General features: G+C 53.3%; 1 protein-coding gene across 1 annotated transcript in view; it reads left to right on the top strand.

Annotated features, from left to right (window-relative positions):
• Nucleotides 1-29: 29 nt before the first annotated feature.
• The window catches only part of ACVR1C (activin A receptor type 1C), a 23,127-nt gene continuing 9,256 nt past the window's right edge, over nt 30-13,900 (top strand). The window contains exons 1-2 of the mRNA XM_041408648.1: nt 30-417; nt 7,035-7,265. Of these exons, the coding sequence (XP_041264582.1) occupies nt 7,112-7,265 (154 nt within the window). The 5' untranslated portion in view covers nt 30-417; nt 7,035-7,111. The remainder of the gene's footprint in view (nt 418-7,034; nt 7,266-13,900) is intronic.

Below are 13,900 nucleotides of genomic sequence, written 5' to 3'. Positions count from 1 at the left end.
CCGGGAGCGGCACCGGGAGCGGCACCGGGAGCTCCGGGAGCGGCACCGGGAGCCGGGCGGGTCGGGGCGCCGCGCTAGAACCCCGCTCACCCATCCCGGCCGTGCGCCCGTCGGCGTTCGGGCTCCCGGTGCCGCTAATCACGGCCGCGCGTATACCGATAGCTGGGTCAGCGGGGACTTACCGGAGCGGAATCCCTGATGGCTGGGCTTCCCTCGGCATCCCGGGGGCTCCGGCAGATCCCCGGGCGGAGCGGCACCGGCGGCCCTGGCAGGACCTGTCCCGGTGCCTGCGCTGCCCGTGCCCCGCCGGGGCACCCGGGTTCCTGTGTCCGGCGGCGGGCGCTGGGAGATGCTCCCTGCCCTCAGTGGCCCTGTGGAGCCCAAACCCGCGCTCCCCAGCAGCGCTGCACACCAGCGGTAAGCAAGGCAGCGCACCACGGGGCATTTTACAGTTTTTCTGTTAGGTTTTAGTGGATTTTTCCTTTCTCTCCGTGTTTTCACCAGAGCGGTTTCCTTGTGTGCTGCTCGTTAGGACCTTGCAGAGAGGGGAGGTCACACCCAGGTGCGGGGAAGGACCGTGTCCTTCCAGCTGCTCACAGAATTCCTGTTTTTGGATTGGCCAGGGAGGAGAACAGAGCTCAGCTGTGGCTGTGAAGTGCTTCTGTGTAGTACTGCGCATCTGGTAACCTCTGGTACCTCTCTGGGTGTAAAACCTGCTCTGTAAGAGCTCTTCTCCTTTCTGCTGAGCTCTGCTGTGCTGGGCAGTGCCCCCGGGACAGGCAGCCCGGTGTGCCCGAGGTAAACCCGAGCCTTGCAGCGCCGTGGCTGTCACCAGCCCCCTCTGGGGAGCCCCCAGAGCTCTACGGGACGGCGCTGGATTTGATGGTTTTGTGAATCAAAGCCGTGCCATGCTGTGCTCTCTGCAGGTGCAGTGCGGGGTCCCCCTGTGCTCCCCTGTGCCAGAGCCTGGCTCGGGCCTGGGGGAGTGCACAGCCCGCACGGGCAGACGTGTGGCAATAGAGGGGACGGGCAGTGTGACTGCCTGGATGGAAAATTCCTTGTCAGACAGCTCAGATGTGACTTCAGGAGCGTTCGGTGCTGGGGACTCTTGTGCAAGCAGCTGCAGCCCTGCAGTGGATCGGTGCTGTCAGCCCGGGTTATCTCACTGCCTCCCCACGGAGTTTGTACCCTCAGCACCTTCTTCTTCTTCAGCTCTGTGCGTGAGCTGCACGACACAAAGTCCCTGCTGTCACAGCACTCTGCTGTGCCACCCCTGTCCCATAAAGCACAACCTTCCCAAGCACACCTCGCCTGTTCAAACCTAAAAATGTCTTTTGGCAGCTTATTCCACCAAAAGTAATTTCCCTGGGTGTTGTGGCCCTTTTCCTGCCCTGTTAATATTAATTTCAATGCCTGCACCCACCTCCTGCCTGCTGGTTTTTGCCTTGGTTGCTGAGTTTTCCAGAACAGGGATTTTGAGCATCCAGTATCCTCCTTCCAAAATAATGATACTTGCAAATATTTATAAAATCATTCCCCAGATGTTTATTTAAGAAATCAAAACTCTGGAACTCTGTGATGTCTCTCATTCAAAGACATTTTCTCCTCAGTTCTAGAACAAATACTTTTCCTCACTTTTCTGCAACTTTCTAGGTTTTGTCCTGTTTGGTATCAGCCCTTCTTACAGTACCTTTATATAGGGAGCTTTCCCTCCAACTATTTTCTTTCAGAGCCCTCTTCAGAGGGGGAACTTCTCCATATTTTTCATAATAGTCCAAAAAGCAGGTTTTTATTTTTTAAGACCTGTCATTGCTCAAAATTCTGGTTTTGCCTTCTGAAGAAATGAGTTACAAGAGAATAAATGTGTCATTTCCATGGCTGGGGCTGGCTCTGTCCCTGCTGTGCTGAGGGGTGGCCCTGCAGAGGATGGGGGGCACTCGGGGGGCTCGGGGCTGGAAGCTGCTGCCTCTGTCCTCGCTGTGGCAGCTGCTGAGTGCCCAGCACAGGCAGGATGGGCTGTGCTCGCTGGGTGCCCTGTGCTCTGCCCCAGGCTGTGGCACTGGCACCCGGGGGAGAGGAGAGCTTAGCTTAGCTTAGCTTAGCTTAGCTTAGCTTGCTCCTGCTCCATGCAAATGTGCTGCCTGGGACACCTGGGCTGCCCAGAGCTTTTGAGTTTGTGTGAATGGTGAGTACCCAACCTCGTTCATCTTCTAGGTGTATGATTCCTTCATAGAACCTTCACACCTCTCCAGAATTGCCTTTGACATGACAGCTGAGTTTCTTAATGCCTGACCCCCTTGCTGTCTGTGCTGAAACTCTTCCTTCTTCTCCTGTGCCCTTCTGGGGTGAGTGACGCATCTGATCCCGCATGGCAGAGCAGGGCTGCCTCTTCTCCTGGTGTCTCCTGCTGGTGCTCCCACCACGGGCTGAGCAGCTGCCCAGCACTGCCCTCTGCTCCCCTGGGTGAGAGCGTGCTGCTCCCTGCTCGGGCACGGCTGAGGCTGTTTGTCCCGTGCTGTCACCGTGCTCTGGCTGCTGGTGCCCCAGCACGGGGCAGGGCTGGAGTCCCCATCCCCGGGGCCCTACAGCCCCGTGGGTGTGGCAGTGACCTCAGCAGTGATGCAGGCACAGCTGGACTCTCAGAGGGCCTTTCCAATCCAAACGGCTCTGACTCCATGGTTTGCAGTGCTCTGAAGCTGGTGCCCTGAGCAGCCCCGCTGCCCCGTCCCCGCTGGCCCAGCGCAGCTCCCGAGCCCGGGGCCACAGCCTGGCCCTGCCTGCTGCTCCCCTGTGCCCCAGCCTGGGCTGGCTGCCGAAGGGCAGGGTGGCTCTGCCTGCTGGCAGCAGGGTTCCTGTGCCTGGGCAGCTCCCAGCAATGGTGCAGCTGCGGAACAAGGGGCTGTGCCAGACCCACGGTGCCTTTACTGGCACCTTCTCTGCCTCTCGTCCTGTCTCCGTCGCCAGCAAGGGGCTGGGCAATGGGAAACAGCCAGTCTGTGAGTTTTAGGATCACCTTTGAGCCCCTTTGTCCCACAGTGAAACTTTAGTCAGCTGGGACCCTTCTGAGCCCAGTCAGGCCCAGGTACGTGTCCTGGAGCTCTGTGATGTCCCCTGTCCTCATCTCCTGTGGTGAGGAAGCATCCCTGCCCCAGGATGGAGGTGGCCAGGGCAGCTGTGTCCTGGCACTGGGGTCTGTGCCTGAGGCAGGGGATCCAGGCCGTGTGGAGAGCCCACAGTCACGGGAGCCCCAGGTAAATAAAATGAAAATGTACCTAGAAGGGCACAAGAGACAATGACCATAAAAAATGATCCAAGATGGAAATGTTCTGGATATTCAGCATTTCTCCCATCAGGCCACTTAGATCTTTGCTTTCCAATTTAATTTTGAAATGTTCTACTGCTGGCTATGGTGAGTAGTGATGGATTATGACTTAGTGGGAGGTTAGTGCCCTGTTAATCTGTGTAGTAAAAAGTCTGTGCTGAGATGTAGAACCTTCTGTGGCTCATAAGAGAGGGCAGGTCTGGGCTTTGCTCCCCGAGAGATTTTAGTTTAAAAACTCTGCTAAAAAGCAGAGTTTTAGTTTTGTGTTAGCCCCGTGGTACGTGGGCTTGTGTTAAGTGTTCAATTCCTTCCATTTAACTTTGGAAGTTGCACTGTCTACCAAAGTGTTTAAATTATTCGTTGTCTTCATGTAGCTGGTGTTTGAACTCTGTTCCCTGTAGTGTCACACTTGCTCCTCAGCCATCAGTGGTTCATGTGCTTGAGGCTGACCCTTGCTGGCAGAGGGGTGGAAGCACACAAACCCATCTCCTGTGTTTGTTGGGAACCAGGTGCTGGCTCTGCTCCCCCTGCTCGTAAGCTCATTCCTTGGTGTGTCTGCCTGTCCTCTGTGTTTCCTGGCAGCGGCACTGAGAACTAAAAGACAGGAAATGTCACTTTTTAAGGAAGTCAGGCAGACTATTTTCTTCTCTGAAGCCCAAGTCATCCTGCCCTTGATGCATGGTGGGGCTCACCAAGAATCGGGTGTGTAGTCCCAGCTCCTACTGCAATGACAGCAGGAAAAATGTCCTTGAAACCCATGTATGTGTTAAAAACACCAAACCCAGGAAACCTCTGCTCCTGGGGTGTCTGTGCCCAAAATCTGCTTTCCCTGTGTGTCCCTCAGGCAGCTCGTGCCTTCTCCTGTTGTTGTGGGGCCCTGCGAGTGCCACTGCCCTGGGAGGGGTCCCTCTGTCCCTCGGCCTGCCTGTGACTGCTGTCCCTGCCAGAGGAGCCTGTGGGGTCCCTGTCCTGGCCCAGCTCTCCAGCCAGTCCTGGTGGCACAGCCCAGGTCCCGCTGGGATGGGTGGTGGGCTCTGGGGAGGGTCAGGGCACATTTGGGAGTGGCTGCTGCACAGCTCGTGCTCAGGGAGCTGGCACTGCTGGTGGCCAGCTCTGGACGCCTGGCATGCTCTCTGCAGCCATGGTGTGTTTCAGTTGTTCACTTTCTCCTGATTTCTCAACCAGAGAATGGAATGTTTTAAGGGAATTGTTGTGCTAGAGTAAATAAAGGAGTCCTGTTCATTACCAGATTATAGAGTGCCTTATTTTGAAAGTTTGGGAGCAGGTTTTCTGCCTGCCCCTTTGATCCTTTAACTCTTTGACAGTCACCTTATTCCATTCCTTGGTCTCCAGGCTGGTGGGAGTCCTGACTTTTGCCCTGAGACAGGGCATGCCCATGGCATTGCCGGGACTGTCCTCAGGAATGGCTGTGGGGAGGGAGGAAACGTTTCTTGCTGCATACAGGATTTCAGTCAATAGTTGCAAATTCTTCCTCTTCTCTCGTGCTCTGTGGGAGGGAGGCAGCTCAAAGGTGGCTTGGACAGTGAGAGGAGGAGCTCCCATCACTGTGCTGCTGCCCCTCTGGCCTGTAGGCTGAGGGGAATGCCCTGCTGGCTCCTCTGGGATGGCAGTGGGGGCAAATTAGAGCAGAAATGATCCAGAGGTGTAGTGTGAAACTTGGGATGCATGGCCAGTGGTTGTGGATAGGCTGGTTGTGGAGCTGACCTGGACAATTCTCTCCAGTGGAAGGAGCTGTTGTGGATAACCAGAGCAGCATTCCTGGGGGAGCAGAGCAGACAAAGCACGAGCTCTGGTGGGTGCTGTGTCCCTGAGGATGTCAGTGGGGCTGGGGACACCTTGGAGCAGGAGTGGTTGCACAGGTGTCTGTGAGGAGCTGTGTGGGAGGCACGGCGGGGCTGTGACACTGGTTTGTCACCCCTGCTCAGTGGAGTGGCACTGGGACACCCCTGGATCTTCCCAAGGCTCCTCTCCTGATTCCACCAGAGCTGAGGCAGCTGAAGTAGCCCAGGTGCAAGAAACCTGTGTTTTAATGGTTGTATTCAATCCTCTTTCTGCTCTGTTAACAAAGGTTTCTCTGGATGGACACAAATGAACAGGATCAGGGATTTGTACCTGGTTTGTGATTTCTATCCATTTTTCTGCATGAGAAGTCAGCCAGCAGCACAGGCAGGTATCTGAGGAACCCGAGGCTTCTGCTTCTGTAGAATTATATTTAAAAGTGGTCTCTGAAATTCTTCTGTGAGGGAAGTGTGCTGGCTTTCCCACAACTCCAACTCTGATCTTGTCTGAACAGACTCAGCTGCAGTTTTCCACTTTCCCCCTAGGTGAGGGCAGGATTTGGTGGTGCAGAGCCCTTGTGGTTGTGGCAGTGGCTCTCTCAGCGTGGTCAGGGTGGGGGTACAGAGCTCCCCAACCACCCTCAGCTCACCCCATGTTTGAGGGGCTCAGAGGGGCCCCTGAGGCCGCTCGGGATGTGCAGGGACAGTTTTGGTCAGCTCTGCTCTCAAGTAATCTGCAAGTACAGAGCATGGTCAAACCTGTCAGTTATCCACTGCAGATGACGTAATAAATATAACTTTCCATTTTATTTTAAGACTGTGAGAAAGGGAGAAAAACACCATAATGACGTGTCTAAAGCCCCGAAGACACTTGCAACAATCTTAGCCTCATTTCCTCAATAATGCTTTTATTTTGCAGTTTTGGTGATGATGTGTCTGTTTTCCTTCTGCTAGATCTCTAATTTATTTGGGTCTGATGAGTCTTTCTGCTGGCAGCAGTTCTAGGTAATGTCTTTAAGGAGAGATTTGGCTGCTGTGCTGTGTGTGATGGATGGTGCCTGCTCCTGGCATGCCTCCCCAGCACAGACACCGTGCCAGGGCAGTTTGTTGTGGGCCCGAGCTGAAGATGATAAACACTCCCAGCTGTCCTTTCAGAAGGGTGGCACAGGATGGGGATTGTTGTAAGGGAAGCGAAGAGTGACACAGACACAGAAATCAGATTTGTGCTGACGTCTGTCAGGACTTCTGTGCTCCTCCGGGGACTCTGGGATTGCAGAATCATGGAATGATTTACGCTGGAAAACCCCTCGAAGATCTTTGAGCCCAGCTGTGCCCCACCACTAACCCATGTTTTACTTTTCAATTCCCTCTTATCCTTAGATAAAACAAAACCCCTCTCCCCCACAATTCCAAAATAAACAGAAAGATTTATGGCTGAAATTATTGTCCTGAGTGGAGCAGGGCTCAGTCTTGCAGAATTGGAGCTGGCCCAGCAAGGGCAGCCTGGACAAGGTGCCTCATCTCAGGAGGCATGGAGAGGAGTGTGTCATTGTGCCCGTGCAGGGTGCTGTGTGTGGGTGACCTGGCTCGGGGCTGTCACCGGCCAGCCCTGGGGTGGCTGATGTGGGCAGGTGACGGGACAGGCAAGGGTGCCGTGGTTTTGGGAGCCAGCCCTCAGGGGAACTGCTTTTTGGGGTGGCCAGTCTTCACCACAAAAGACAGATGGCATCTATAAAATCCCCTGGGACCGAGATTTAAACACTTGTCAGGTGTGGATGCCGGGGACCCGTGCTGCCGGGGGTGTCCTGGGCCCGGCTCCCCGCTGCAGCCCAGCGCCCCATTCCCAGCACTGGCACGGTGTCCGGGGTGTGCGTGCCAGGGCCTTGTCCCCACGGCCGTGCCCTGCCTTGCAGGCCTGCAGTGCGTGTGCCAGCTGTGCGAGCACACCAACTTCACCTGCCACACGGAGGGCGCCTGCTGGGCCTCGGTCATGCTGACCAACGGGCGCGAGGAGGTGGTCAAGTCCTGCGTGTCCCTGCCCGAGCTCAACGCCCAGGTCTTCTGCCACAGCTCCAAGAACATCACCAAGACCGAGTGCTGCTACACCGACTTCTGCAACAACATCACGCTGCGCCTGCCGCTCGGTGAGTGCCGGAGCGTGGGGTCAGCCTGTCCATGGGCTGGGGCTGGCCAGGCGCACTGCAGGCCTGTCCCGGCCTCCTCCAGAGAGGGCAAACGGCAGCCTGTCCATGGGCTGGGGCTGGCCAGGCGCACTGCAGGCACACTGCGGGCCTGTCCCGGCCTCCTCCAGAGAGCAAGAGACGAACTGCAGCCTGTCCATGGGCTGGGGCTGGCCGGGCACACTGCGGGCCTGTCCCGGCCTCTTCCAACAGCAAGAGACAAACTGCAGCCTGTCCACGGGCTGGGGCTGGCCGGGCACACTGCGGGCCTGTCCCGGCCTCCTCCAGAGAGGGCAAACTGCAGCCTATCCACGGGCTGGGGCTGGCCAGGCACACTGCAGGCTTGTCTCAGCCTTCTCCAGAGAGCAAAAGGCAAACTGCAGCTCTGCCTGCAGGAGAGGGAAGTTCTTGCCTTTCCAAGGGTATCCCCACTGCTGGCCTCGATGTCCTACGGGCACAGGGTTTTGGTAGGGCAGAGCAGCGGGGGACCCCAAGGCACTGCAGGGACCCCCTTGGCCGAGGCAGGCTCAGCGGTCTGAGCCTGGGGTGCCGTGGTTGACGTGAGCAGCCTGTGAGGCAGCTGGTCTGCGGTGTCACACCGGTGCCACACTGGTGCCACCGAGTCCTGCTCAGCAGGGATGGGAGGCTGTGAGATTCCTGGTCCTAATGCCAGGGAGGAAAAAGGCTGGCACTCCCAGGAGCGCTGTGTCACCCGGCTGGTGCCGTGTGTGAGTCTGCCAGGCTCAAAGTCGTGTAACAAAGTTGATTTGGTGCTTTCTAAAAATAAATATTTATACTATTTTTAGCATAATTTTAGTTTTATTTTTTCTTCTTTCCAAGATTTGGAAAGAAAAGCCAAATTTTTTGTTAATTCCAGGCTTTTTTTTTTTTTTTTAAAAAAAAATGTGTAAAATACACTATTTTATCACATAGCACCTTTTTATATACTTACAATAATGAGATATGTTGCAGGTAAGAAAGATGCAAATTAACACACAATTTAAAATTATAGCTTGAATTTCAGAAGCTATCATGTAGTTCTTAGTGGAATTTGAAAGGCTGTTGCTGGGCAGACCATGGGGGAGCGGCTGTGGGAGCCTTGGGCACTGTCACCTCCTGGTGAACCCTGGTACCAGCCTCACCTGTGCTGTGGGGCAGGAATCAGGATCATTTAATTGGTGCTAAGGATAATTTGTGTGATGCTTGTATCCCCACAGATGAATGGGGATACAAGCATCATCAAGCCACCCTAGGACATTGTTTATCTTTCAGCTGACCACAGAAGGGACACACTAATTGTGGTCATGCTCTAGAAATAAAGTGCCATGGTGGTTTCTCCAAGCTGGGAAGAAAGCTGCTATTTCTAGAGGAGCAGCAGAGGCACATCTGCTGTTCCAGCACTTGAGCTGGGACTTGCAAAATCTCTGGTTTCATATTTCATTTCCCAAAAAAAAGGACTGAATTCCTCCCCTGAGCCCTTTGCTCTAAAGGCTCAGGGGAACTCGTGTCAGTGGGAATTGTAGCAGTGCAGTGAGGTTTCTGTGCTGGCCTTGCCCCACAGCCCTTCCTCACACAGCCAATGCTGTCACCAAGGGGCGTGGGGACAGCTCAGGGCCAGCCCCTTGTCCCAGACATCTGGCAAGGGGCACTTGGGACAGACACCTGGCTAGGGAAGGTCTGTTGTGCCTTGTCTGTATCACCTACCATCCATCCATCCATCATCCATCCATCATCCATCATCCATCCATCATCCATCCATCATCCATCATCCATCCATCATCCATCCATCATCCATCATCCATCCATCATCCATCCATCATCCATCATCCATCCATCATCCATCCATCATCCATCATCCATCCATCATCCATCCATCATCCATCATCCATCCATCATCCATCCATCATCCATCATCCATCCATCATCCATCCATCATCCATCATCCATCCATCATCCATCCATCATCCATCATCCATCCATCATCCATCCATCCATCATCCATCATCCCTCCATCTATCATCTATCATCCATCATCCATCCATCCATCCATCATCCATAATCTATCTATATCTATCTACCTATCAATTATCTATCTATCTATCTATCTATCTATCATTCCATCCATCATCCATCATCCCTCCATCTATCATCTATCATCCATCATCCATAATCTATCTATATCTATCTACCTATCAATTATCTATCTATCTATCATCTATCTATCTAGCCATCTATCTGTCAATCATCTATCAGTCATCTATCGATCTGTCTATATCTATCATCTATCTATGTATCATCTATTTATCAATATATCAATCTATCTATTATCTATCTGTAATCTATCTACCTATATCTATTTATCTATCTATAACTATATAACTGTCTCTCTCTATTTCTGTGTCTATTTCTGTGTCTATATCAATCTCCTTATATATATCTATATGTATCTATATATATATCTATATATATATATAAATCTATATCTACCTTTGTGTGTGTATGTATATGTATATATTTCTACCTTTGTGTGTATATTCATATATATATATATATATATTTATGTATATACATATATATATGTCTGCCCACTTACCTGCTGCCCTGTCTGTCTCCATTAAGCAGATTCTAGGTTAAAAGAGGAGCATGTGGGCATGGAAATCTTGCCGTTAGGCAGGAGCCACTCTCCTGGAGGAGAAACCCTGAGAAGGTCCAGCATGGTGCCCACCCCTGCCAGGGAGGCAGGACCTCAGTGTCCTTCTGGGACACAAACCCACCTCAGTTCCTCTCCGTGGAGCTGGCCTGCCCCAGCTCAAAGGCTGGAAGGGGCTGGGAGCAGCCTGCACTGATGGGGAGTGTCCCTGCCCATGGCAGAGCTTGGAACCAGCTGAGTTTTAAGGTTCCTCCCAACCCAAACCATTGTGGGATCCTGTGACTGTAATTAGCAAAGTTTTATGTTGTAGAGGAGTGCCTGGAGAGCGGTGAGAGGATCTCTGAGGGCAGAGGGCAGTGTGTGCTTTGGTGCCCGAATTCCCCTGGCAGAGCTGCAGGTGGCAATGCCTACCCCCGGGCTCTGGGCTGGGGCCTTGGGTGACAGGAGATGACTTTTCCCTTGAGGTTTTTTTATTTCCTTGGTTTCTTTTTTTACAACGTCTGAAATTTTTTAAGGATGGATTAAACCTGGATCTCTGCTTTCATATCCTGCTTCTCCTGGGCAGGGATTTCATTGTGGCACATTGCATTAGCAGGTGAAAATTCAAGGATGAGTTTGCAGTTACTGGGTTTTTTTCTGTGTCACCATGGATTCCTTTCCAGGTTTTTGCTGGTTTTACTAGGGTGCTTTCTGCCCCAGTAGGTGACTTGAAATATGCTTGTCCTGTCACAGCAGGGCTACAGAAAACACCTTGAGGGACCTCCCCATGATAAATCACCCCTTGTACGACCCTCATTATTGTTTTCTCTGCAGAGCTCACCACCGTGCCCTCAGCATGGAACAGGCTGCCTGCAGTAGTTGCTAATCTGACCTTGATTTTTCCAGCTGTAGATTTGTTTCTCACAGGATTTTTGGGCCACATTTGAGATCTGGGAGACAGAGTTTATGATCTCTGCCTCCCCCACAATGGTGAGTGGAGTCTGTATTCATGGTGGAAGCTGGAGAAACTTAATTTTAGACTCTAACCCAAACTATATTTTTAAACTGGTTTTAAGTATTATGTAGAGCTGAGTAGAGCCTCCCCATTAATAGAATGCAATAGATTTTCTTACTAGATTGGAAAGAATATGTAATTTTGCCCCCTGAGTAGCCTGGGAACACACACAGTTTGGGGCTTTTGGAAGCCTTGCAGTGGAAGCTTTACAGTGTCAAAAGCAAATGCTGTGTGTGAGAATGTATTTTCCATCTGAGAGAAAAAATAATTTTTTTTTTTTGCTGCCTGCAAGTACTATTTTGTTTACAGAAGCTGGACCATAAGTGCAGTGCGTTGTGAAACTGCTGAGCACTGCCAGATGTGCAGCTTTTGGGTCACACGTGGCAGCGTCTCAGCCCCACTCCTGTTAGTCAGCCAGTGGACAGAGCATTGGGTGCAGGAGTGCTGCATTGCACAGCAGTGCTGGTGTGCTGGTGTGCTGCATTGCACAGCAGTGCAGGAGTGCTGTATTGCACAGCAGTGCAGGTGTGCTGTATTGCACAGCAGTGCTGGTGTGCTGCATTGCACAGCAGTGCTGGTGTGCTGCATTGCACAGCAGTGCTGGTGAGCTGTATTGCACAGCAGTGCTGTGTGCTGCATTGCACAGCAGTCCAGCAGTGCTGGTGAGCTGTATTGCACAGCAGTGCAGGTGTGCTGCATTGCACAGCAGTGCAGCAGTACTGGTGCTGGACGTGCAGCACCCTCAGGTGCAGCTGGAGCTGCTGGCCGTGCTGCCAGGGGCAGGGAAGGCAGGTCAGTGCTGGAGCAGGGATCTCCGCCGAGCCTGGGGCCGGTCTGGAGCGTGCCCTGCCCAGGCCCTTCCCAACAGAGCAGCTCTTGCCGCTCACACCTCCTGATGATTTCCCTTTTGTTGCTGTTTTTGTTACTGCCGTGGCCCAAGAACAAGAAACTTCGATTTTGTTCATGTCATGTTGTTTTTCAGCAGCTGGTGGGAAGAAATGACGTGGTGTGGTCAGCGTCTCCTGCAGGGAGGAATGAAGCTCATTCCCACCCGGAATGAGGCTGACAAGCCCTGTGGGGAGGGGGCTGCTTGGATGGCACAGGGGAGGCGCTGAACAGCCAGGGGACAGCTCATGCCCTGTGCTCTGTACCCGCTGTGAGCCCGTCCCCTGGCTGGCACACAGCCAGTCCTGTCCTGCAGTGTCCCCAGCACAGAGCCAGTCCCGCTGTCCTGCAGTGTCCCCAGCACAGAGCCAGTCCTGCTGTCCTGCAGTGTCCCCAGCACAGAGCCAGTCCTGCTGTCCTGCAGTGTCCCCTGTACAGTGTCCCCTGCACAGAGCCACCAGTCCTGCTGTCCTGCACAGTGTCCCCTGCACAGCCTGGGGTGGCAGGCCTGGTCCAGCGAGGTGCCAGAGCTCCTGGGGTGGAGGATCTCTGTGCTGTACTCCCTCCCTGTTTTGGGGAAACCTCAGCCCTGTGGAAACAGAATGAAAAGTGCTTAGGAGATCCTGGGATGTCACTTAACAAGCAGCAGTTCCAAGGAAGAATCCTGCTCATAAATCCTCTGACAAACCCTCTGGGTCACCCTGGAGCAGCCTCTTGAAGCCATCAAAGGGAAAACCTATGAACAAAATGTACCAGCTTTGTGTTTAGGAGGGCTGGAGTTGTGCTGGTGAACAGACGTGGTATTGACTGCAGGAAGGTAGCAGTGGGTGCTGAGCCTGTTTGCTGCTGCCTTTGAGACCCCACATCACTGTGGTCACTCTCAAACTCCAGGTTATGGTGTTCTTGAGGCCCAGCTTCTCCCTGAAGGGAAGGAGTGACCTGGCATGGGGTGGAGTTTGTGATTCTTACATCTTCTGTAGCCCTGAGATCTTGTTTGTACTCACGGTTCTGAGTATTGATGTTTCTTTTATGGGTCATATTCCTGGTTTGTTTTGTTTGGGGGGAAAACGCTGGTTGATTTTTCTTTTAAACTTATTTCACATTTTGGGGAAATGAAAAGAATCATGTGTGTGTTCCTGGGCAAGTGAATCCCTTAGCAGTGTCTTTCTAGAGCTTCTTGATATAGAGCTCCTTGGGTGGTGGTCAGAATGCTGGCCTGAGACCAAGCTCCCTGCACAGAAGGCGTGTGGGGAAAGGCTCCATCATTTGCAAAACGTGGTCTGTTCTCTGTCCTGGCCAGGACAATGGTGGGACAGCATCGAGGGAAGAAAAGGAGACTCGGGAGTGACTATATTGTGTGATTCTGTGATCCTGTGTGCACCTGTGATTGTGTGAATCTGTGTCATTCTGTGAATCTGTGACTTTATGATTGCATGAATCTGTGATTCTTTGTGATTCTGTGATTCTGTGTGAATTTGTGATTCTGTGATCCTGTGTGAATCTGTGACTGCGTGATCCTGTGTGACTGTGTGACTGTTGCCGTGTGCAGCTGTGCAGCCAGCCAGTCCCTGTGACCCCAGTGTCACGGCTGTGTGTGTCCCTGTGACCCCGGTGTCACGGCTGTCCCTGTGTCCCTGTAACCCCGGTATCACGGCTGTCCCTGTGTCCCTGTGACCCCGGTGTCACGGCTGTCCCTGTGACCCCGGTGTCACGGCTGTCCCTGTAACCCGGTGTCATGGCTCTCTCTGTGTCCCTGTAACCCCGGTGTCACGGCTGTCCCTGTGAGCCCCGTGTCAGGGCAGTGTGTGTCCCTGTGACCCTGGTGTCACGGCTGTCCCGGTGTCCCTGTAACCCCGGTGTCACGGCTGTCCCTGTAACCCCGGTGTCCCTGTGTCCCTGTGACCCCCGTGTCACGGCTGTCCCTGTGTCCCTGTGACCCTGGTGTCCCTGTAACCCCGGTGTCACAGCTGTGTGTGTCCCTGTGACCCCGGTGTCCCGGCTGTCCCTGTGACCCCCGTGTCACGGCTGTCCCTGTGTCCCTGTGACCCCGGTGTCACGGCTGTCCCTGTG

The sequence above is a fragment of the Onychostruthus taczanowskii genome, unplaced genomic scaffold (assembly GCF_017590055.1).
Source record: "Onychostruthus taczanowskii isolate IOZ18803 unplaced genomic scaffold, ASM1759005v1 scaffold10, whole genome shotgun sequence".
In the NCBI taxonomy this organism is placed as follows: domain Eukaryota; kingdom Metazoa; phylum Chordata; class Aves; order Passeriformes; family Passeridae; genus Onychostruthus; species Onychostruthus taczanowskii.
Note: the sequence above shows the minus strand (reverse complement) of the source record. Positions and strands in the feature narration are given on the sequence as shown.